Below are 22267 nucleotides of genomic sequence, written 5' to 3'. Positions count from 1 at the left end.
GGGGTTGCAGTAAGCTGGAAAAGTGCTAAGCAAAGCACCATTGCGGATTCTACAACTGAAGCGGAGTACATTGCTGCACATGAAGCAGCAAAGGAAGCTATATGGCTAAGGAAGTTCATAGGTGAACTTGGTGTAGTCCCCTCCATTAAAGGACCAATAGCCCTGTATTGTGATAATAACGGAGCTATTGCACAGGCAAAGGAGCCTAGACACCACCAGAGAGTCAAGCATGTACTTCGTAGATTTCACCTTCTACGAGAGTTCGTTGAAAGAAAAGAAGTCGAGATAAACAAGATTGGAACTGATGACAACATATCAGATCCATTGACTAAACCTCTGCCGCAGGCGAAGCACAACTCGCACACTGCAGCTATGGGAATCAAGCATATTGGAGAATGGCTTTGATATCCCTGTTTAATGTTTTAAAGTTTTAGAGTTTAAATCTTTGTAAAACATTATTGGTTAATCATTCACAATAAATGAAAAGAATTCATTTTTTCCATTTAATTTGTGGTTTATTAAATGATGAGTCCCTTCAATTTGACGATGTATTCAAGATAGACTGTCAGGACCAGTCCTGTGACTAAGAAATGTCTATCAAGTGAACTTGAATGTCAAAGGTTGAAAATGGTCCCTAGTCGGAGTTTTCTATAAAATCGGACGCATAGAAAACGTTAGACGACTAGAATGCAAGATGACTAGTAGTTCTGTTTCTTGAACTATGTGGACATGGCAATGTCATAATCATTTGCATAGATACTTTCTTTGGGAAGACTAGTATCGGACAAGACCTATGAAACTTTACTGTAAGAGATGAAAATCTGTCATAAGTAAATTTCATTAAAATTATTAGACACTAAATCCTCAATACCTGAGTGATTTGAGATTACTTGTTTGAGAACTGGTTGCTTTGACGTTGACCAACCGTCGCACCGTAAAAGGAGGCTATAAAGGCAACGCTTAGGTAATCACCTATCAAACGAAGTCTAATCTCAAGATCGCAAGATTGGGATTGTCCTCCCATAAATCGGGATGAGATGCTTAAAAGTTGTACAAGGCCACTCGGAGAGCTAGAAACTGTGAAATGCATGGTCGTGCTCGGATGAATCATAGTCTATGATTATCTGTTTATTTGATCAGTTGAACTCTGAAACCGAGGAACACCTCTGGACATAATAAGGATGACAACTCTTACCTTATGTTCAAGAGCAAGCATCGAGCGACAAAGGAATTAGGAAATGCACACTTGTCCCTAAGGACAAGTGGGAGACTGAAGGAAATAATGCCCTTGGTCCAAAGTATGCATTCAATGTTAAGTCTAATAAATGCGGTTCAGTATTAATTAACAAGTTAATAATTCAGTGAGATCAAGTGAGCTGAATGCCTGACTAGAGGCCGCTTCAGTTCAAGTGGAATTAATGATATTAATCCACAGCTTACTCTTGACTGAACCCGTAGGGTCACACAAATAGTACGTAAACGGATCAAGTATTTTATGGCATTAAATACTCTATCTATGGATATTCGGAATCGACGGATCTTGGTTTCAGTGGGAGCTGAGATCGTCACAGGCAAGAAATGAATACTCCAGAAACGATGATATTACCGGAAACGGAAATATGGATCGTATCGGAAATGTAAATATTATCCAAGTCGTAGATGTTGCCGGAAACGGAAACATGGTACGTATCGGAAAATATTATCGGAAATGGAAATATTGCCGGAATCGGAAATATTGCCGGAAACGGAAATATTGTCAGAATCGGAAATATTATCGGAATCGGAAAATAATTCCGGAAACGGAAAAATTAAATATTTGTTCGAAACGGAAATTAATTCCGGAATCGGAAATATTAAATATTGTTCGTATCGGAAATAAATTCCGGAATCGGGAATTTAATCGGAAGCGCGTCGTACGAATTAGCATCGGACGAGACTTGCTAGACGAAGGCCCAGCACGAAGCCAGGCCTATGCTCAGCAAGCCCAAGCGCCCAAAAACACGCTGCCAAGCCACGCCCGGTCCAGCGCAAGGCCAGGCCCAGCAATGGCCTTGGCGCGCGCGTGGGGCTGCGACGAGTGGGCTGGCGCTGTGCGTGGGCCGCAAGGCCTGCGTGCGGTGCTAGCGTATCACTCGAAGTGTGTTACTCGAATCCTAAGGCTACCGGGATTTGTTATATGATTAAATCTAATCCTAAAAGATTTAGTTTATTTAATTAGAGTCCTAGTAGGATTATAATTAAATAAATTAGTATCCTAATAGGATTCCAAATCCTTTTCCATAACTCTATAAATAGGTGCCTAGGGTCACATATTTACAGAGAGAGATTCAAGTATTCAAAGTGATTTTTGAGAGCAAAAATTCAGTCATACAATTGCCTATAAAGTGCCGAAAATTCTAAGTACCTTAAGGGCGATCCTAGTTGGTCAAGCTTAAGGCGGATCCGGACGTGCTGTGGACTATCTACGGAGGGACGACACTTGGAGTCCTAAAGACTTGTTCTTGTTCGGTTCGGGCGCAGCTAGGGAAGGCAGGCAGCAAAGAGTATGCATCTAAACTATGCTAAATGATTATGTGTAAATAATATGCTTTCCTGGCTTTATGGTTTTTCCGCATGATTTATGAATTGTCATATGTATCATAACCTAACAAGACGGCCTCTCGAAAGAAGTCAACGTCATATAGAAGAAGCCAATCGAATCGCAAATGCAGAAACCACACCACGTCGGGTGCAGGAAGCTGAGGTAGTCGTAGAGGAAGAACCAATTGTGGAAGCGTCTCCGCCGGGTGGCCACCTAAGCCCCAGCATCCGAGATGCCGTGCTGGATGAGAATTTGGACTTGCCAGTCTCGGTGGGGTCGCTACGCGAGATCTTAGCAGGATTCCAACAGCAAATGAATCAAACCTTTCGACAGCAGATGAGCACCACATTGCAAGATGAAATTCAGAAAAACATGCTAATCTACAGCACTGAGAGGACGGCTCCACAGAGGCCCCTCAGCCTGGGCGTCAATCATATAAACAGAATGCCACTTAGATCCAATGTATGGAGAGCTGGAGAAAGCTCCCGTCCGCAGGCTAGCCGTGGAATCAGCAATGTGCCTGAGCGCTCGGGGATTGACCGCGGCCTCCCAACTTCTCTACTTCGAAGGGACCAAGTCATACGACCACCATCTAGGGGAAACCCACCAACCGTCTTACGGCCAGCCTCGAGGCGTCAAGAATATTATGAAGCTGAATCTGAACTATCGGACACTGGGTCCACCCCTGTGATGGAAGATCTGCCATTTTACCCCTCTACTCGAGGACATACCCAGATAGCGCCCAACAGGGTAAGCCTGCGTCCGCGCCTGCTCTCCAGCCGCCGTGAACCAACTTACCACATTTAGCAAGGGTTTAATAATCTGACGCTAAGGCACATGAGTACTCCCTTCTCCGAGGATATCATGAACGCCCCGAAAGAGCCCAAGGTAAAAACTCCTACCATTGAAGCCTATGATGGTACCACCGATGCCGATATGCACTTTGTTGCATACCGTCATCATATGTATGTTCAAGGAACCAATGAAGCCACTTGGTGCAAATATTTCCCGGCCACTCTCAAAGGAGTAGCGTCTAAGTGGTTTGAGCGATTGCCCCCAAGGTCAATTTCCTCTTTCAACGAACTGCAAACTCTGTTCTCCACTAGGTTCATGGCACACAAGGAAGAAAGGAAAACAAGTATGCACTTGGGACGAATTCAACAGGGGAAAGATGAATCACTAAGAAGCTATGTGAAACGTTTCAACCTAGAGGCCGGACAGATCCCAGATTTGCCTGACGGCGTCTCCTTGGATAATTTTATCAGGGGATTGAAGAAGGGATCCTTTAAGTTTGACCTAGTCAAGAAAAGTGTGCGGACTAAGGCCGAAGTTTTGGACGAGGCCGAAACATTTATCCATGCAACAGAAATATGCAGCGCGTCAAAAGATGGAAGCACCGGAGAAACAACAAATTCCTCAGGGAAGAAAGACAAAATAGACCGAAAAGCCCCACGAGTAAATGGCACTTGGGCTCTCTCAAAAGAACATGATACCAATTCCCCTGGGCACAAGAGAGAACGTCCACAAGAAAGGGAATATTTCGAGTATAATACAGATCTCCTCACGATGCTGAAAGACGTCGGAACTAGGTTTGACCTTGAACGACCTTTCCCCATGAAGTCTCCTGCTGAGAGTCGAGACCCTAAGTTGTATTTCCAGTTCCATGAAGACATAGGGAATGAAACCAAGAACTGTAGAAGCTTGAAGAGGGCTCTAGACGGCCTAGCCTCCAAAGGACACCTCAAGAACTACTTACAGAAGAATGCTCACGGCTTTGGAAAAAACCAGTACAAAAAGAACAAGTCACCTGTCTCACCTGCAGAGGGACAACACAGCGAAGGGGGGTTTGTAGCCGTCATATCTGGGGGACCATCCGCTGGAGGACCCACCATGAGGGGGCAGAAAGATTATGCTCGCCGCCTGGGGCAGGTAATGCTGTCAGGAAAGTCACCTCTGGACCCATTCCCACAGATCGAGATATGTGAGTCGGATGGTGGACGAATAGCCACTCCGCATGATGATCCTCTTGTGGTCGAGTTCAAAATATCCAATACGAGGGTGAAGCGCATCCTAATAGACACGGGGAGCTCGTCTGACATAATGAGCGTGGAATGCCTCAATCGTCTAGAACATGACCCCAAAACCATGGATAGCATACACTATCCCATCATTGGTTTTGGAGGAAGCATTATACATCCTGTAGGCGTCATCACTTTGCCGGTTCGAATTGGGGATAGAAAAAATGGACGGAAGATGGAAGTGAACTTCCTAATTGTTAAGGACTTGACAGCATACAACGTCATCTTGGGACGACCCACCCTGAACAAGATTAAAGCAGTAGTCGTCACCCATCTAATGCTTTTGAAGTTTGTATGCGATGACGGGGCGATAGGAACCATACATGGAGACCAACAGCAAGCAAGAGACTGTTACCTCACCACCCTCAACCCGTCAGCATGGAAGAAAGATTCGGCCGAAGCCAGAAGCAAAAGAAAGCATGAAGACAAACTGCCAGCCGCCAATGAGAGTAAACCAACCAAAACAGAACCAGTCAAGATAGAGAAAAGTGGCTGAAAATAGGATGTCATTAGGATAACTCATGTAACTTAAGCCTACAAAACGGCCTAACTATCGTACTAGAGCCTACAAAACGGCCTAACTATCGTACTAGAGCCTACAAAACGGCCTGTAAATGCCCGCCTACGAAGCGGTGAATTTAGTTTTGCTACTTGGTAAAATAATGAATGTTTTCTTATCTGACGAATACAAGGCTCAATAAAACCTCTTAAGACGCTAAGGGGTGGAGAACTCCACAATAAACAAGCCCCAAACGGTGGCGTCACTATTTACCAAATGAACGACGACCCTAAAAGTACCATGTACTAACAACAACGCAAAAGTAAGACTCAACAAGAGCAGACACTCAATATGACGCATTCTCCTTGGAAGGCGTCTCAAAAAGACTAATCGGTTGACGGCCTGAGAAGTGGCCTATATTAGCGCCTCAAATTAGGCTGATCACCTAAAAGGCTAAAACACTGGGGTACCCGTCCATCAAATGGACCAATAAGAGAGTTCCTAAGAAATCAGTAATAAACTGAAATGGAATAAAATAACAAGTGCACAGGAGGCACAAAATATTTATACATGCGCTCAAGGCGCAAACAAACCAAAACAAATAAATGCCAAAAGGTACCAAAGTTATTATAAGCGCCCACGGCGCCATCCAAACTAATTAAAAGGCCACTTAGGGATGAGGGGCGGTGGAACTCCCGTCCTGAACGTCTTGGCTTTCGGGGGAATTCACTTCTTCCTCCTCCACGTCCTCATCTTCCCCCTCGCTAAAAAACTCAGGGGGATCCAGGCCAAGGCGTCTAGCTGTCGAGACGGCCATCTGGTAGGAGATGCGACGTTTAAACCAGGAAAAGTCCTTCCTGTCCATAGACTGATCCCACGCCCGCCGAGCATTCTCCAAAATGGATTCTTCGCCAAGCTTGAAAGAGCTAGAGGCCTCTCCGCGCACGGCCCCAATCTCGTCTTGGGTAGCCTTGAGCTGCCCCTCCAAGGCGTCCACTTTGGAGGAGAAATTGATCACCCGCTTCGAGACGGAGGAATACTCCTTTCTCAGCACGGCCAACCTCTCCTCATGCTCCAGCAAATTCTTTTCATAGTGCTGGGCGTCCTCCTCAGCCTTCTTCAGAGCGTCTGTCTCAGACTTAATCTTCTTGTCCGCGTCCACATTGATCAATCTGGTTGTCCTCTCAGCATACTTCACATGATTCTCAATCTGGTCCTTATGCTTGAGAATCTCTTTATGCATATCAAAGCGGTAGTGCCTACTCTCGGCACAACGGATGAAGAGATGCCGATACCAAAATAGATTTAGTAAAATAAAAAATAAAAAATAAAAAATAAATAAAAACAAAAAATAAATAAATAAAATAATATAATGACCATGAATAAAGTATCTCACATCAAGTACGAGGGACTGAATAGACCCAAAGTACCCCAGGTCAATCCCGGGAAGCGACCTACATATTCCTCAGGAATGGCAGCATAGACGTCTGAAAGGATCTTATCCTTTTCCTCTGAGCTGAAACCGCCTGACGGGGGGATGTTCGCGCCACTTCAGCACGCCGCATCCGTTTGAACATATCAACTGAATCAATGTCAAAATATCAAATACCATACAACAATACCAAGTTGTCATGACAATCTAAAGGTACAGAGACACTAACCACTTGACGGAGCCGGAGGAGGCATGGGAGCATCACCAGCAGAAGGATCTTCGGCCTCCTTGCCCTTACCCTCACTCTCCCTGGATGAAGTAGTAGCTCCAGCAGCATCAGCCTGGTCGGCCGCTACCTCGTCAATGGCCGCCCTGGCCGCGGAATCTCCTTCGGTGCCCACCTGGGGAGAGGCTTCCCTGTGCTCAGGAAGAGGAGTGGACGCCTGAGAAAGGGGAACTTCTAGAGGAGTAGACGGTTTCACCAGCGACGGCTTCGTTGCAGCGTCGGTGGTACTCAGCTTTTTGAAAAAGGGTCGTTTAGGCTTAGGTGCCACCATCGAAGACGCGGGACGCTTCTTCGTAGCTGACGAAGTGGGCTCCTGAAAAATGCAACAAGTAAGCTACCAAGCCTAGACCTGAGAGGAATACAGAAGCATATTAAAAAAAAGAGCATACCTTGGCAACATCACCAGAGGCACCCTCGTCGGACTTTTTGGAGGAGTCCTTTTTCTTGGCTTCCACGGCCTTGAGAATGTCCTCAGTGTACACCTCGGACAACCAAGTAGGTACATCCACCAAGCCCTTGTCTTCGGGGGATAAACGATCCATGGCAGAATCTACACAAAACCGAGAGAGCTACTAGAAGAAAAAGAGCAAGGCTTTGATAAAAAGTCTATGAGAAACTACCTCTACTCAAATAGGGGCAAAGACCAATGGCCGCGAGGAAAACTATGTTGGTGAATTGACCCACATGGGGAAGCCACGCATTAGGCACCCATGCATGACTCTTTGAAGACAGCCGATACATCTCGGCCTTAAATAAGGGCTTTATGAGCCTCCAATCCCTTGACAAAAGGCGGGGGTAGGCGTCACCCCTAGACAAATAGCGGGGACGCTGGTTCCACCTAGAAAGACGCCTTGAAAGGGAGAGGTCCTCCATTCGGATAACAGACCACTTCTTCCTCCATCAAACCCAGCTAGAGGTCTTACCAACTACCGTCTTATATCTCCGACGGCTATAGAGGGTGAACCATCCCTGGGGAGAGCGAGAGGAAGGGGAAATATCTACAAGTCTGAGGAAAGCGGGAAAAGAAGGAGTGATGCCGCTCAAAGCACACTTGGCAATAAACCCAAAGACGTTTGCCAAAGAGTTAGGGGTCAGCTGAGCAAGGCCAATATCATATCCCTCCAGGACGTCCATCACAAAGGGATGCAAAGGAAACCTAAGACCCAATCTAAAAGCAGCCGTGTAGACAGCGACTTCTCCCAGAGATAGTTGGTCTACAGAATTATGGGGTCGAGGGCTCCTAAAACTAAAGCCTTAAGGCAGGAGTAAAAAATGCTCAAAGTCACGTCCCTGCTCCCTCAGATACCTCAGCCATTTCATGCTGGGAAAGATGTCAGAAGGAAGCAAATCGACATCTTCTCTCCCCCGAACCATAGGAGGAAGGTTTTTTGCAAACTCCTCGTCAGAGGAACTAGAGGAGTCATCCTCAAAATCCTCATGCGGAACGCGAGGACGGCAAGCCACGCTTTTTCTTCTCCTTGAAGAATGTGCCACCCTTATTGCCCCGTCTCCTGAATGACGAGAGGAGCTGACTCCACCCCTATTCCCCTAGGACGGGCTCGAAAAAGGAACCCTGTTGTCCCTCTCTCGCGGCGCTGCCCATGCACCCACATTGGTTGTTTTCCTAATTCGAGCCATGCCGTTCTGCATAGGGAACAAGACGTCTGACTTTAGCAAAAAGAAAGAATGAGCGTCGAAACTAACAAGACGCCTCCCCAAGATACTATAACAACAAGAAAAGAAAATCCATAAGCATGCAGAAAACAAGAGTTTGATAAAGAACTTACCGAAAAATGATCAAACTGATGGGAAGTCTAGGCAAATCATCCAAAGCCTCAAGAACACTGAACAAGAATCCAAGAACACCCAATGCAAGCACAGACAGATCTTTGGCAAACAGAATTCGCTTTCTCTCTCTACAAAAATCGCTCTGAAATAACAAAAGAAAAATGAGAGATTTTCTGAAGGTTTTAAAGGGGGAAACCAAGCTCTGGAAAGCAACCACACGTGGCACTCCCTCCGATCAAGCAGCCTACCCCAGAGGGGCGAGGGGCATCCTCCTTGAGGGGCAAATGATGTGGCCTAAAAGAACGCCACCTGGCTGTACCATGAAAGCCCAGAAAGAAGGCCCAAAGGCCCATCAGCAGGCACACCTCAAATTGTCTCATAAACCCGCATGCACACGCAGGGCCAAGACCCATCAGGAGGTCATGAGACCCACTTGCTCAGGAGGAGCCCATTCCGCTATATCCCAAAAAAGCCCAAACGCTTAAGAGGCCCACCAGGTCTAAATCAAGTCCCCAAAACTTAGCAGGACACATGTCATGATCTTGCAAAACATCCAATCATGCAGGACCAGTTCCCAAGAAACCCTAACACTATAAATAGTGCATATCCCTAGGTAAAAAGGAAATCAATTCATTCCCACCAACCTAAAATTATCTTTGCTCTGCCTTCTCTCTACAAATTACTTCTCTCTCTAGCTTATACTTACTTAAGCATCGGAGGGAATATTCCTACGGGAATATTCTTGTTTTGCAGGTTGCCAGGGGTTCGTGCCAGCTCATACTTGATACCTCCGAGGAACGCGTGACACGTCATCACTGTAAAAGATTCCACAACAATATGTATTCAAATTAAAAACAAACTACTCCATAACTAACAATATAGTATCCCACACTTGTAGTGTTTTGCAGTGAACCGATTATGTAGCTTTCGTGGACTCGAGCATTGATTTTTAATCTTTATACATTACCAATTTAAGTGGTCTTTTTATGCATTCGCAGATTCAGGCCCGGCTAAAGGAGGTCCAGACGGACCTACAGCATCGGGCCACAAAATTTTGGGGCCCCAAAAAGAAATTATATTGGTTAAACCCCAAAATTAAATATTATATATTTAATAGCTGCTATATATGCATTATATAATCTTTGTCCTAGTTGGTAAGGACTCATAAGTGTAGTTGTCAAGACCAGGTTCAATTCTTCATTTGCCTAACGTCCAGGCCAGCTCAGTGTGTAGCGCTAGCGCGTACACCTGGCTGCATTGCAGGCCAGCGCGCATTGTTGGCCTGGAGCCTAGCTTGAGCCATGAGCTAGGGTTGGCCGACTGTTTCCAACTAGGTTTTAAGGTGTTTTTCCTGAAACTTCTTAAATCGAAATTAGGGTTTTGACATCCTAGAGTTTCCTATTTCCTATAAATATATTTCCTATGGGCGTAATTTACACGTGAGTATTCACACTTTCCCTATCACCTAAAAGTGAGATCCTGATAATCATATATACCTTATACTGAGATACTAGTTGGTCAAATTTAAGTCGGATTCGAACGTGGTGTGGACTTTCTACGAAGGGGCGACATTTGGAGTCCCAAACTTGTTCTTGTTCTTTTTGGAAGAAGATAGGGAAGGCGGGCATCGTTAATCGTATGTATACTCAATTATGCTAATTGATTATGTGATTTACTTGGATTCTGGCAAGTATGGTTTTTCCACATGTCAATTAGATTGTTCATAACCTAACATCATCATCAACAGCGCGGCTTCTTTGAGCCCCATAATAGTATTCTAGACCATTGAGAAATTGGAAGATTTTTTTTGTTCCTCCATCTGTTGATTCGATCAGAGAACAAACAAAGACATTTACCTCTGTTGTCATTGTTGTAATGGGAGAAAGTGTATTGAGAGAGTCAAGCTCTTCCCACATTCTTCTCATATATGAGTGTATAATACTCACTTATGGATCTGTTATGTTTCTTTGTTTCATACAGATCCTAAGTTTAAACTACCTTGATCCATTTATGAGTGCAAATCTTTAGTCCAACTGCATCCAGATTTGCTCAACATTACTCACAAACATATATAATTGATTTCTTTATATTTTCAGACATAGACACAAGGATTCCTGAAATGATTGTGCTATCCCAAGCATCTTCTTCCACTGCATCTTTGTTATCCTTTTGATAGCTCCAGTCACAAAATCCAGCTTTCTCATGGAAGCTAAGGTTACATTGATCTTTTCCAAGGTCTGAAGTTTCCGGATCCTTGAAGATTTTCAACAGCCATGAAGTTGTTTCCATCAGAAGGATGAAGATAGAGAGGAGTAGTGACTTTTATTGTTGTACTCATCTTGATTTTTTTCACTGATTTGAGAGATTTTGATGTTTAAGACAGAAAAAGAAGCTAAAAGTTGAAGCTTTATATAGATGGTAAGAAACAAAGAGCACGATTTACCAGATTTGCAACATTTTTATGACTATAGTTGAGATTTTGGAAACCTGGCTCTGATACCATGATGACATTTTAGGAATGAAATGTAAGCAATAAGGGAAGAAGAAAATGACGCATGTTCTTTATATCAAACCAGCTGAGTTCTTTCATTCATATTATAGTTTTTGTAGGGTTACAAAATGGTTGCATGCAACCTTAATAGTGGTCCAATGACCTTATACAAACTGTCACATAATCACTTAAATATCTGCCTGGAAAAAGATAGATAAACGGTTACAAAATCCTTCTTGGGTCATATGCTCTATGTTGTGTTGGGCACTGATTTGATTGGGCTTTGGTTTTCCAAAACCTACGTGGACACTAGAAAAACCAATTATGTTTAGTCAAACACTAGATTTGGAATTTTGTTTATTTCCAACACTACTTTGGGAAACGTTTCCAAAAACCCTGGTAAAAGTTATCTCAATGTACGTATCATAAATTTATTGTACACCGTAAGCATGCAAAACCTTTTTGATGACAATAACAATAGACAAGCAAACACATGCTTATCACACCTAACAATCTTCCACTTCATAGGAAATCATACTTACAATGGTTTTTCATGTCGACTATACTATCACCAAATATAAGAGTACCATTAGAACGATTTACCAAAGTAATGCCCATTTAAAACTATATTTCCCATTCTGAATCGGAATAAAACTTATTTATCAAACTACCGTCCACATAGGTTCGGGTAAAGTTAAACTGTTTTTTTTATAAAACCTCTTTCTGAGATAGTGGTTATAGTAGTAAAACCGCTATATGAGATAGCGGTTTACTAGTATAACCACAACCCGCTACAAAAGATAGCGGTTTTACTGGTATAATCGCTATCTGATATAGCAGGTTTTTTATTATAATCGCTATCTCAGATAGCGGTTTTATTAGTATAACCCCTATCGGCTTTAGGACAAAAACAACTACCGCTTATAACAGTGTTTTATGACCAAAATTACTATCTAAGATAGCGGTTTTACTGGTATAATCGCTATCTGATATAGCGATATTGGCCTGGAAAAATTAAAAATAAACGAGCGTAGCTCTGATCATACGTGGAAGGTAGTTCGGTAAATAAGTTTATTCCAACGCAGAATGAGAAGTAAGTTTTAAATGGTCATTAGTTCGGTAAATCGTTCATCCCATCTATACCTAGTATTTAAAAAGGATAACCATAGATTATTGGAAGCCATGTGTCACCATAGATTATTGGAAGTCATGTGTCATCCCTCATTTCATTCATTATTAGTTTTTTTTTTTTTTTATTGTTTCTATGTTTTACAACTTTAACTCCTCTTCCCCTTCATCTTCCTTATTCAACATAAGTTATCAATAGTCCAATATATACACTAATATCTTCCACTTCACCCCCTTTAACATTCAATATTAACTAAACATATATTTTTTATATTTTTTCAACATTCAAATTAGGGGTGACAATTTCATCAAAGTCCGACGGATATTCGAACAACCCGAACCGAATATATGGTTGAAACCCGATAAAACACTGATGTTAAACGGGTGGCGCGTGGATCGGGTGATGGGTCGGGTCGGATTCGGGTGGAGCTTCATCCAACCCGTCACCCAATCCATCATTTGATCCACCCATCCATCCGTTAAAATTAATAATTTTGTTTACTACAATTACTTAATTATTAATAGAATCATGTATGTATTACCTAATAATTTTTTATAATTAATTTTCGTTTATTTTATAATGTAGATGTCAAAATTATAATTCATTGTCCACTATATTAACACATATTACTTTATATTGATTGATATTATAAATAAAGTTGACGATACTTTTAATTACTATCGTTAATCATTCGACCAACCCAATTCATCCGCGGATGCATGATGGATGAGTCGGATGTGGATGGAGGGGAAATGGAGTGACAGATGGGTTGGATCATAGATGAAAAGTTGACGGGTGGAGGCGGATGAATCTCCACCCGATCCACCTCCGATCCATTGCCACCCCTACTTCAAATTACACCTCTATTTAATTCATATATTACCAAAAATCACAAATCATCACTAATTAAAACTTTAAAAGACATCTAAACAACCATTATACAACCGCCCGTTCTATGAACGGGCTCAAAAACTAGTTATCAATAAAAATGCTTCTCTTGCTTTTTCGTTATCAATAAAAATGCTTCTCTTGCTTTTTCGTTCTCTACCAACTCATAAATCTATTACTCCGTACTAGTTTTATAACCGAATTGAGTGACTCGTAATCCCACACAATTTGGATTATACACCTGGGTGTACAGTGGGCATTGTACACCCTGATAAACGTTTAGAAACTACCTAATGAACATGGAGAATGATTTCAATGTACGCGTACAAGTGAATTGTTTTAATATATTTTTTTGGATTTAAACTATATGTTCTTTGGGTATAAACAATACGAAAATGGTAAAGGTCGCAACATGCTACCTTTAAGCCGTGTCACAATGATGACATGACATTTTATATGTCATGATTTAAATTGGAAACTAAAATATTTAACTTATGTAACCTATTATACATGTTACAAAAAAAATGTAGGAAAATCTTAATATTCTAATTTGTTTTCTTCTTTATTTCGACTATCTTATTACATATTTTTATAGTAAAAATGTTGCATTGATAGTAAAAAAAAAAATCTGATGACGCATAGCCTTCATGTCGCCTATATGTACCAATTAAACTCCGGCATGTAAGATTGCGACAACTAAATATTGTCGCAACTTGCGACCTTTATCATCACCCCAAACAATATGTTTCTCATATCTATACTATTATTAAATCTCCAAGGCAAATTATGTCACGCCGCCATGTGTCACCTTCTCTAAACTTGACAAGACGCCACATCAACAATGACATGGAGGATGTGCGTTTTCCATATTGATACACAAAATGTTTTTGTTAGGGTTCGAACATGGAACCAACAAGAAATATAGTAGAAAGCTTACCATCTTAGCTATACTATTATTTATGTCTTTTAACTCTATTTAAATATATTTAAGTGGGATAGGATTAGTGCACGTGTATTTACACTATTTTTTCACATGGTTTATGTTATAAATTTTCTAATTTCACCACATAGTGATTACAAGAAAATTTAATTTTGTTACCATTATTAAAATGGTTTTGAATAATGACGGCATTGTTAATTTGTCCATTTTCTACATATATTAGAATACATTTTTTCATTATTTAGTCAACAATCGTGTTAGCATATGTGGATCATAACATATACACAAAACATTTATTAGCTATTGGACATGATTTACATATACTAATTAACAACCCAAAAAGGGAAGAACACTATTACTGAAAATTGATACGTACTACATACAATACATCACATCCAAATAAAATAAACGATCTCCGAATAATTATTAAAAAAAGATCAAACTCGCATGCGCAACGCGTGTAAACAATGCGTAAAAATTTCATATATCATCCAACATTGTAATCGGAGCATCGCCCGGGACACACACTAGTTTGAACTAAATGTTCATTTAAAAACAGGGTGCACATTGATCATTGTGCATCCGTGTGCATAAACCACATTTTGTCTCACTCCAACTAGTGAAGGGGTAAAGTGAATCTTGAATTCTACGCAAAATCTACAAAAAAGAATAGAAGATTATAATACTATTGCTCCCTAATATATTATACTCCCTTCATTCCTTTTTTATCTTCCTATTTCTATAAATAGCCTTCATATTTGTTTTTCCTATTTCTTTTTTGGACATGATTTTTTTATTCAAATACTTTTCTTTATCTTTTTTATTACAAAAAATACCTAAATATCTCTACATGTTCTACCATAAATTTCTCCACCACCCCTTATTTATTCATTCACATTTTTCCACTCACCCACCCCCAACCAACCATACTTTTATAAATTTTTATTACTTTAAAAATATCTTCTATTTCCTTAATTTCTTTATGCCTTTCCTTCATTTCTTTATTATTGTCTCTTACACCTAATCATTACAATATTCCATTTTTCTTAATTTCCATCCAGATTCTAAAATATGAACATAAAATAAAGGAACGGGGAGGGAATACATCATGTACATGTGATTTGTCTGTTCAAACCAGCAAATTTGGGCTGCCATAAATTAAAGAAATAAAAACTCATGTTCACTAATAAATTGATATGATAGTTAAACCAAATAGGCAAATACACCCTTTCACTCCAAAAAAAAAAAAAAAAAAAAAGTTCAAACAATGTCTCCCAAAAAAGTGGAACAACCGGAAGAAGGGAATAGGCTTCCAGATGAGATATGCGTTGACTTACTCTCAAGGCTACCTGCAAAATCCATTTGTCGATTTCGATGCGTATCAAAGCCATGGAAATCTCTTTTTTCCCAACCCCACTTCACCAAAAGCCACCTGAAACGAATGAAAGATCTCCAAATTGAAGAAGAATCTTCAATTATCCTTGTTTCCCGTGATTCTGGGTCGCTATATTCTGCTCAGATTAAAAATGCGCACCACCACGGCAATGAAATCATTGTTTCTGCTACCAAGCTCACACTTGGTGACCACCGTTTTCATTCGTCCTCCATTCAAATGGCTTCTTGTGATGGGTTAATCATAGTTATGGATGTAGAAAAAAAGTTGGTGCTAATAAATCCAAGTACAAGGGAGTTTAAGGAATTGCCGAGCTCCCCTGATGCTGTTGAACCTCTTTGTTGGGGAATTGGGTATGACTCAATTGATGATGATTACAAGGTAGTTGTAATTTGTTTTGACGGAAGTGATAATATGATGTTTGTTAATCTTTATTCTGTTAGAAATGATACTTGGGACAGAGTTGAGAATTGTCCATTTAATCATGAACTGGCCACTCATTTGGTTTTCGTTGATGGGTTTATCTATTGGAGGGCTGGTGTTTTTGATTCCATTGCAGCATTTGATTTAGAGGAAGAGGAGCTTTATATTGTAACCTTTCCTGGTTTTGTTGATACTACTAGGAAGGATCCGGATCCTGATCCTGATCCTGATCCTGATCCTGACCCTGATAGGAACTCTACAGACTCTGAGGAATCTCATGATTGCTCCGATGAGTATCAGCTTGACAACCTAGTGGCACTTGGAGGCCGTCTTTGTTTTTATCCCGAAAGTATTACAGACACTTGTCATGAAATGTTTGTTGCGATGATGGAAGAATCAGATAACAAAGAATCTTGGACTAGAATCTCATTCAGTAATGACTCCGGGTCATTGTATAGGCCTATATGTTTATTGAAGAGGAAACAGATGGTGTTGGTGATGGATGAGGAGAATGCCAATGAGAAATTGGTCATGTACAATTTTGTAGAAGAAGATTTTAAGGATATTGTACTTCACGGTATTACAGAAACATTTGGTGTTGGTGGGAGCTTCATGGAGACTCTTGTCTCTCCTCATTGCACTAATGAAGCTGTGTAAGAATGCTAGGCTGTTGAATTTGCATTTTGTTTTTTTTACATGGTTGTTGAATTTCTTGTTGCCTAGTTTTATGTCTTGTTGCTGAGTTTCTTATAGTTCAAAAGTGATTTTTCGAGTGTCTCACATTCTTACCATTAGATGATTAGACATTTGAGTATCCAAGTGAGCCTCAAAATAACTCACCATTGGATAAATAATTACATTTATAAAAGGTTTTTGAAATTAGAGGATGTTTGTTTCAAAATCATAACTATAATTGTCAAAACAAATCATAACCATTTTGTTATTAAATATTCGTCTTATACTATAATAATTTTGTTATTCAATTAGTCATGTTTATATTAATTTTAGTTATGTTCTACACTAATTTAGTTAATGGTAAGAAAATTAGTAAAAAAATATTAAATATTCTTTTTTTCAAAATAATGTTGACGTCGGCACTTAATGCAACGCGCACGACAACAGGGGTGACAACAAGATAGTCTTAAAAAAAAAAAAAAATTCTGAAATGGGCGAACAAATAGAAATAACTCAATACGAAAAGAGAACTAGCATTCAAGACCAGAGGGAGTATCGTAGTTGTAGTCTTGAAGGGTGGTACCCAAACCCAAATATCATTTGTCACCTTGCCATTTGTGCCTCTCTCTACTCCCAAAAGAAAGAAAGAATTAACATACGAAAGTTGTCCTATGTTATTATTTTCTGGTTTGATTGGGGTACTTAATATTTTCTGGTTTGATTGGGGTACTTAATAAGAAGTATTAAATAACATAAGTGGAAGGGTATGAAATGACAAAATTTACCCCTCTTTTCCTCTATTATTGGACATCCAAAATAAAACTGTGAATGACTAACCTTTGTTAAGTTATATCAACGGCTAAGATTATCTTATGTTAAGGTAGTCGGCCGTAGTCGATTGCTAGAAGCTTCGTTCCCAGAAAAGTGAGGAAAACACATTATAGAGCAAACTAATGTCACTATGTAACAAGGATAGGTGAAAGTAAATAGGAAAGGCAGTAATAACTGCAAAGCAAAACCTGGTAATCAATAAATAAAGTTTCAAGGTCATACACATTTTACATAAATTCTATATTTTCCCTATAGCAAACTCAAATAACGGCTACATTCCTGGTAATTTGGCGTCTGATAGACCTCTTCTGGCACAATACTCTCTCACCTCACTACCACCCCTACGGCCCTACCCCCAACGAAAAGCAGAAATTAAAATCAATCAAACCATTACAAAGAAAATCAACATACAACTTTATCTCAACATTTTACAGGACAAAGAATGGGCACACCTTAACCTGAAAACATAACAATAACGAAACCCATCACTTGTAACAGACCATGTTAGGGGAACACAAAAGAACTGGACACAAATTAAATCAGACATACCGTTTTGAAACACTTGATGTAAGCGTTTTGCAGCTCGATGTGTGCATACAAGGGGAAACTCAGCATCAACTACACCCTAGGCAGCGTTGCGTTGGTAATGGTTCAAAATCATTTGAATCGCATGCCGTTGAGATTGAGTTAAACTCTGCAGTATTAAGATAAGACAGTTGTTGATAGAATTTCAAGTTGAACGCAAATATGCAACTAGAATTTACTCCAGCTATACAAAATTTCACTTGAATGCAAATATGCAACTAGAATTTATTTCAGCTATAAAAAATCTAACTTTGAGGCAACCTGAGAAAGCTGATCAAAAAGTGTCCTGTCACTCTGGTAGAACTTCACCAAGAAGTCAACAAGATAATTTGCCAAATTAATCTGCAAAGATAGATTGAACAAACAAGGATTCAGACCAACTATAACTTATCAGCCTGGACGCAACATGGTCATCCAACAGCACAGAGAAACAACCTCATTCAGAGGGTCGATACTGCTTAATAGATCATCTTCATCCCCATCCATTTGGTTCTTCAGCACCATGCATCGGCAAAAGAAAAGTTAGTAAAAGCAATGATAAGAAAAATATAAAGCATTACCCAGAAATGTAAGGAAAACAAAAAAATTGAATAAACCAGGGAACATGTGGAGAGATATAGAGGGGGAAAACACCTCAAATACTTTTGCCATTGCAGCAAGATGTTCATAAGCTGGTTTGCCAGATGATTTAGCAGTTGTCACATGTAAAAGATCTTGATCTACATCTGCATCTCCTGCATCAACTTCCTCCCAGTCACTATCCTGCTACAACAATCAATTAAAACTTTCAGTCCTGGATGATTTACAGGGCACAACACCAAATGAGATAGTCAATACCTCCGCATCATGCTCAGTCACTTGTTCTTGGATCTCAATTAGTGTATCCGCTAACAAGGCAAGAATCTGCCTCATATTTATAAAAAAAAAAAAAAAAAAAACAGGTAAGATAAGTATTTTTAATAGTATGTCTCCTAACTTCTATCATAAATTCATAATTATCTTTGAATATAGCAATAGATGAGGATCAACTACTTAGTAGCAGGAACCCAGTAAAATAGACAGTTATGTGGATCATATCGAATCACTATTCAGCAAAAGAGTACACATAAATCATTAATACGTACATGCAGAAGGACTTTTGTGTGTCTGTGTGTTGGGGGGGGGGGGGGGGGGGGGGGGGGGTTTACTGCAGTAAGAACCACAAAAGGGTGCAATGTGTGGAGAGAAAGGGAAACAATGGTACATGACCAAAGTGAATCTATATCCTGACTGGGCTCTTAAGAGAAACAATGGTACATGAATTATATCACATAATGATGTCCATTTCTGATGGAGCCAAAGATTATTTGTTCTTTTGGTTGTGGGATGTAATGGACTAAATCAAAATGGCTCTTAAAACCTCTTCGCTTCCTTTCCATGAATTAGAAGATGGTCGTCCCGTTATCGCTTCTTGGTCAATTGGAAACAACCTCTCCAATTGTAGGGTAAGATTGCGTACGTCTGAACCCCCATTACCCCGCTTTTTGCGGGAGCCTCTTTGAGGCAATGGGGTAATGATAATGAACGAATGATGGTAAATCTGATAGGTTTACCATAGACAACATAAGTTTCCAAACCTCAAAGCTCAAAAAACGTATCCGTCCCTTAATACTCATACCGCTTTCCTTTTCGGACCGTCCCTTTAAATTTTTTACCAATATTATATTATTTCTCACACTTACGTACTACCTCACTCCCTACAAAAAATCATTTAAAAATTCACCCCCACTACCCCTTACACATTTCCTACTAACTATATTAAAAAACTACCCCACTATCAACTACAACCTATTAAATTAATAAGTCAATTCAAGTGTCTTAAACTCCGCATCGGTCAAACCGGTGCGAGTATGTATTAAGGGACGAAGGGAGTATCAGTGTTTAAAAAAGCGCGCTTAAAGCTCGCTTAAGCGCTGAAGCTCTAGGGCAAAGGGCTTAATTAGGTCTGAGCGAAGCGTTTGTGAAAAAGCGCACCGAAGCGCACTTAAGCGCAAAAGGCGTACGAAGCGCGCTTTTTTGAGCTTCATTGAAATTCTTTTTTTTTTTCTTTTTTTCACGTTAAAAGCTTTTTTTATATGTTGTTATTGTCTATTGGACCACATCCTATTAATCCTTAACAATAGAAAGTGGACCAAGAGTCCAAAAGAAAAGAAAAAAGAAGATGACATATCCTTTTGAAAGTAGCATAGTTTATTTGTTTCCTAGTGGATATTACATGATAAACACTATGTTATATGCTTCATTTTGTTAAAACAAGGAGCATTAGGGAAGAAAATCCGATGTTTTTGAGGTTATTTTAGTAAGATATATCCATAATGGTAAAGAAACCTTAAATTCTTAAAAAGTGCGCTTCACTTCGATGAAGCTCGCGCTTTGCGCTTACACAAATTCTTATTTACAATGGTTGTACAATAAATATTGTACACCGGAGTAAAAGTTAACTCAAAATGCTTAAAAGTTAAGCTTATATATGTAAAAGTTATCTATTTTTTAGTGATAAATTTTTTCATTTTAATAAAACTTATTTCTTCAAAATCACTAATAAGGTATAAAATTAATCATTTAACCTTTTAAAATGTTTATCTATCAACGTTTATAAAAGTTAATCAAAACTAGGTTAAAGTTACAAAAAAATGGGTAAAAGTTATCTTGGTGTACAATAAATTTATTGTACACCTTGTGCGCGCAAGACCTTTTGTTGCGCTTAAGCTCTAGGACTCATATCGCTTTAGTGCGCTTTGCGATTTTTTAAACATTGGGGAGTATAAGAGAATATGTCTCATAAAAGCTGGAAGACTGATTTATGATGACAATAACAACAGACAAACAAACACACTATCACAACTAGAATTAGACTACCAGTATCAATCAAATGCTTCTCTTACTTTTTATTCTTTACCCACTCACTATCTCTTACTATTTCTCTCTCCAACCCCACAGTTTCTCCTTACTTTTGTCTTTCACCCCATCTGCCATTCCATCTTAAATCTTGTGTCACTTCTTCTGTAAAGTAATATGGGATGGAAGGAGTACAAAAATAGAATAATATTGAATAACACCTAAGATATTGATTAAATGGAATCAAACTACATACACAAAAAATATAGTAATAATATCATGCCTTGTTTCAACTAGAACTTATTTTTCACAAACTTTTTCAAGATGAAACTAAAGAAAAAGCAGGTGTTATACACATCCATGCACATCTACAAGGCACCTTAAAACTCACTTGTACAGCTATATACATCCTTTGTCTAAAAAGAATAGTCATTATACTATTAGATATAGAAAATGGTTAGCTTTCCAAACATATATTCGCTTATACGGATCAAAGGAGAGGAAGTGAAGGAGACATCTTTTATACTTCCTTCGTTGCCCAAAACTTTATGCGTTTCTTTTGGGGCCATAGTTTTAGGAAAAGATCATTATATACTTACGCACAACATTTGCAGCTACTGGGTATGGTGGGAAATTTCATATAGAGACGAGAAAAGTTAGAAATGAATGGAGATAATGAGTAACTTTATTGAGACAGGGAAAATAAATATGTGAGTGGAGACAGGGGGTAGATTTGTATTGAGAGTGAAAAAGTCTACGTGCAACTATTTGGGAAAACTGGTAAAGTATTTGTGGTGGGGGGGGGGGGGGGGAAGAGAGTAAAACTATAAAAGAGTTCTTGAAGACCTCTTGGTCAATCATTAGTTATACAGGGTCGGGACAATGTGGCTAATAATTACAGACAGAGGGAGATCAGGGAGTACGTGAAAAAGAGACAACACCCCAGTTACGTAGAAGCACTACCTTTGAGTTAAGAGACATCACGGTCCACTGATCGGGAGCTGATTTAGCTTTTGAACGCGTTGTTATTCCTACAGCGCTCTTCACATGATAGACAGTCAGCTCTTGCGAGTTACATACAGTAACTCTGCGAATAAGTTCAGGATAAGAATTCAAACCTGAATCAAATGACCTTGAACAAAGTTTTTTGCCAATTCAACATGCCTGGTAGACAGCAAAAGAGCCAACGCAGTTGTAGTAACTTTAATTTGGTATGATCCCTGTACCTCACCTACAGAAAGTTCAGTTAGTGGAAATACAACTATCAAGAGCTATCAATAACCATTACCAAGTCATACAGATAGATAAAGGTACATTCTAGAATGCCGGACACATGCTTTCAGACTAACTAGTGTGTAAGGGTAACATAGA

The 22267-nt window shown here is 39.8% G+C and overlaps 3 protein-coding genes across 4 annotated transcripts in view; 2 read left to right on the top strand and 1 right to left on the bottom strand.

The window, feature by feature from the left end:
* Positions 1–3418: 3418 nt before the first annotated feature.
* LOC110804110 (uncharacterized) lies at positions 3419–5155 on the top strand. Its single transcript, XM_056839323.1, has 3 exons — positions 3419–4291; positions 4370–4840; positions 4949–5155. Exons 1-3 carry the CDS (start codon positions 3419–3421, stop codon positions 5153–5155), a joined length of 1551 nt encoding a protein of 516 aa, XP_056695301.1.
* Positions 5156–15317: 10162 nt separating this feature from the next.
* On the top strand, positions 15318–16708 carry LOC110804108 (F-box/kelch-repeat protein At3g06240-like). The gene has a single exon (XM_022009674.2). It carries the CDS (start codon positions 15380–15382, stop codon positions 16583–16585), a length of 1206 nt encoding a protein of 401 aa, XP_021865366.2. The 5' UTR covers positions 15318–15379; the 3' UTR covers positions 16586–16708.
* Positions 16709–17605: 897 nt separating this feature from the next.
* LOC110804112 (uncharacterized) overlaps positions 17606–22267 on the bottom strand; it is a 39890-nt gene continuing 35228 nt past the window's right edge. Inside the window, exons 28-35 of one of the 2 annotated variants that reach the window (XM_022009680.2) lie at positions 22015–22127; positions 21860–21937; positions 18857–18922; positions 18653–18781; positions 18455–18511; positions 18281–18361; positions 17984–18128; positions 17606–17892 (exon numbers count right to left, since the gene is read on the bottom strand). In XM_022009680.2, the coding sequence (XP_021865372.1) occupies positions 18060–18128; positions 18281–18361; positions 18455–18511; positions 18653–18781; positions 18857–18922; positions 21860–21937; positions 22015–22127 (593 nt within the window). In that variant the 3' untranslated portion in view covers positions 17606–17892; positions 17984–18059. Of the gene's footprint in view, positions 17893–17983; positions 18129–18280; positions 18362–18454; positions 18512–18652; positions 18785–18856; positions 18923–21859; positions 21938–22014; positions 22128–22267 lie in introns of both variants that reach the window. The other variant, XM_056840534.1, reaches the window with a different exon arrangement.

The sequence above is a fragment of the Spinacia oleracea genome, chromosome 3 (genome assembly GCF_020520425.1).
Source record: "Spinacia oleracea cultivar Varoflay chromosome 3, BTI_SOV_V1, whole genome shotgun sequence".
Classification (NCBI taxonomy): Eukaryota; Viridiplantae; Streptophyta; class Magnoliopsida; order Caryophyllales; family Amaranthaceae; genus Spinacia; species Spinacia oleracea.
The sequence above is the reverse complement of the archived record's forward strand: the minus strand, read 5'-3'. Positions and strand labels throughout refer to the sequence as shown.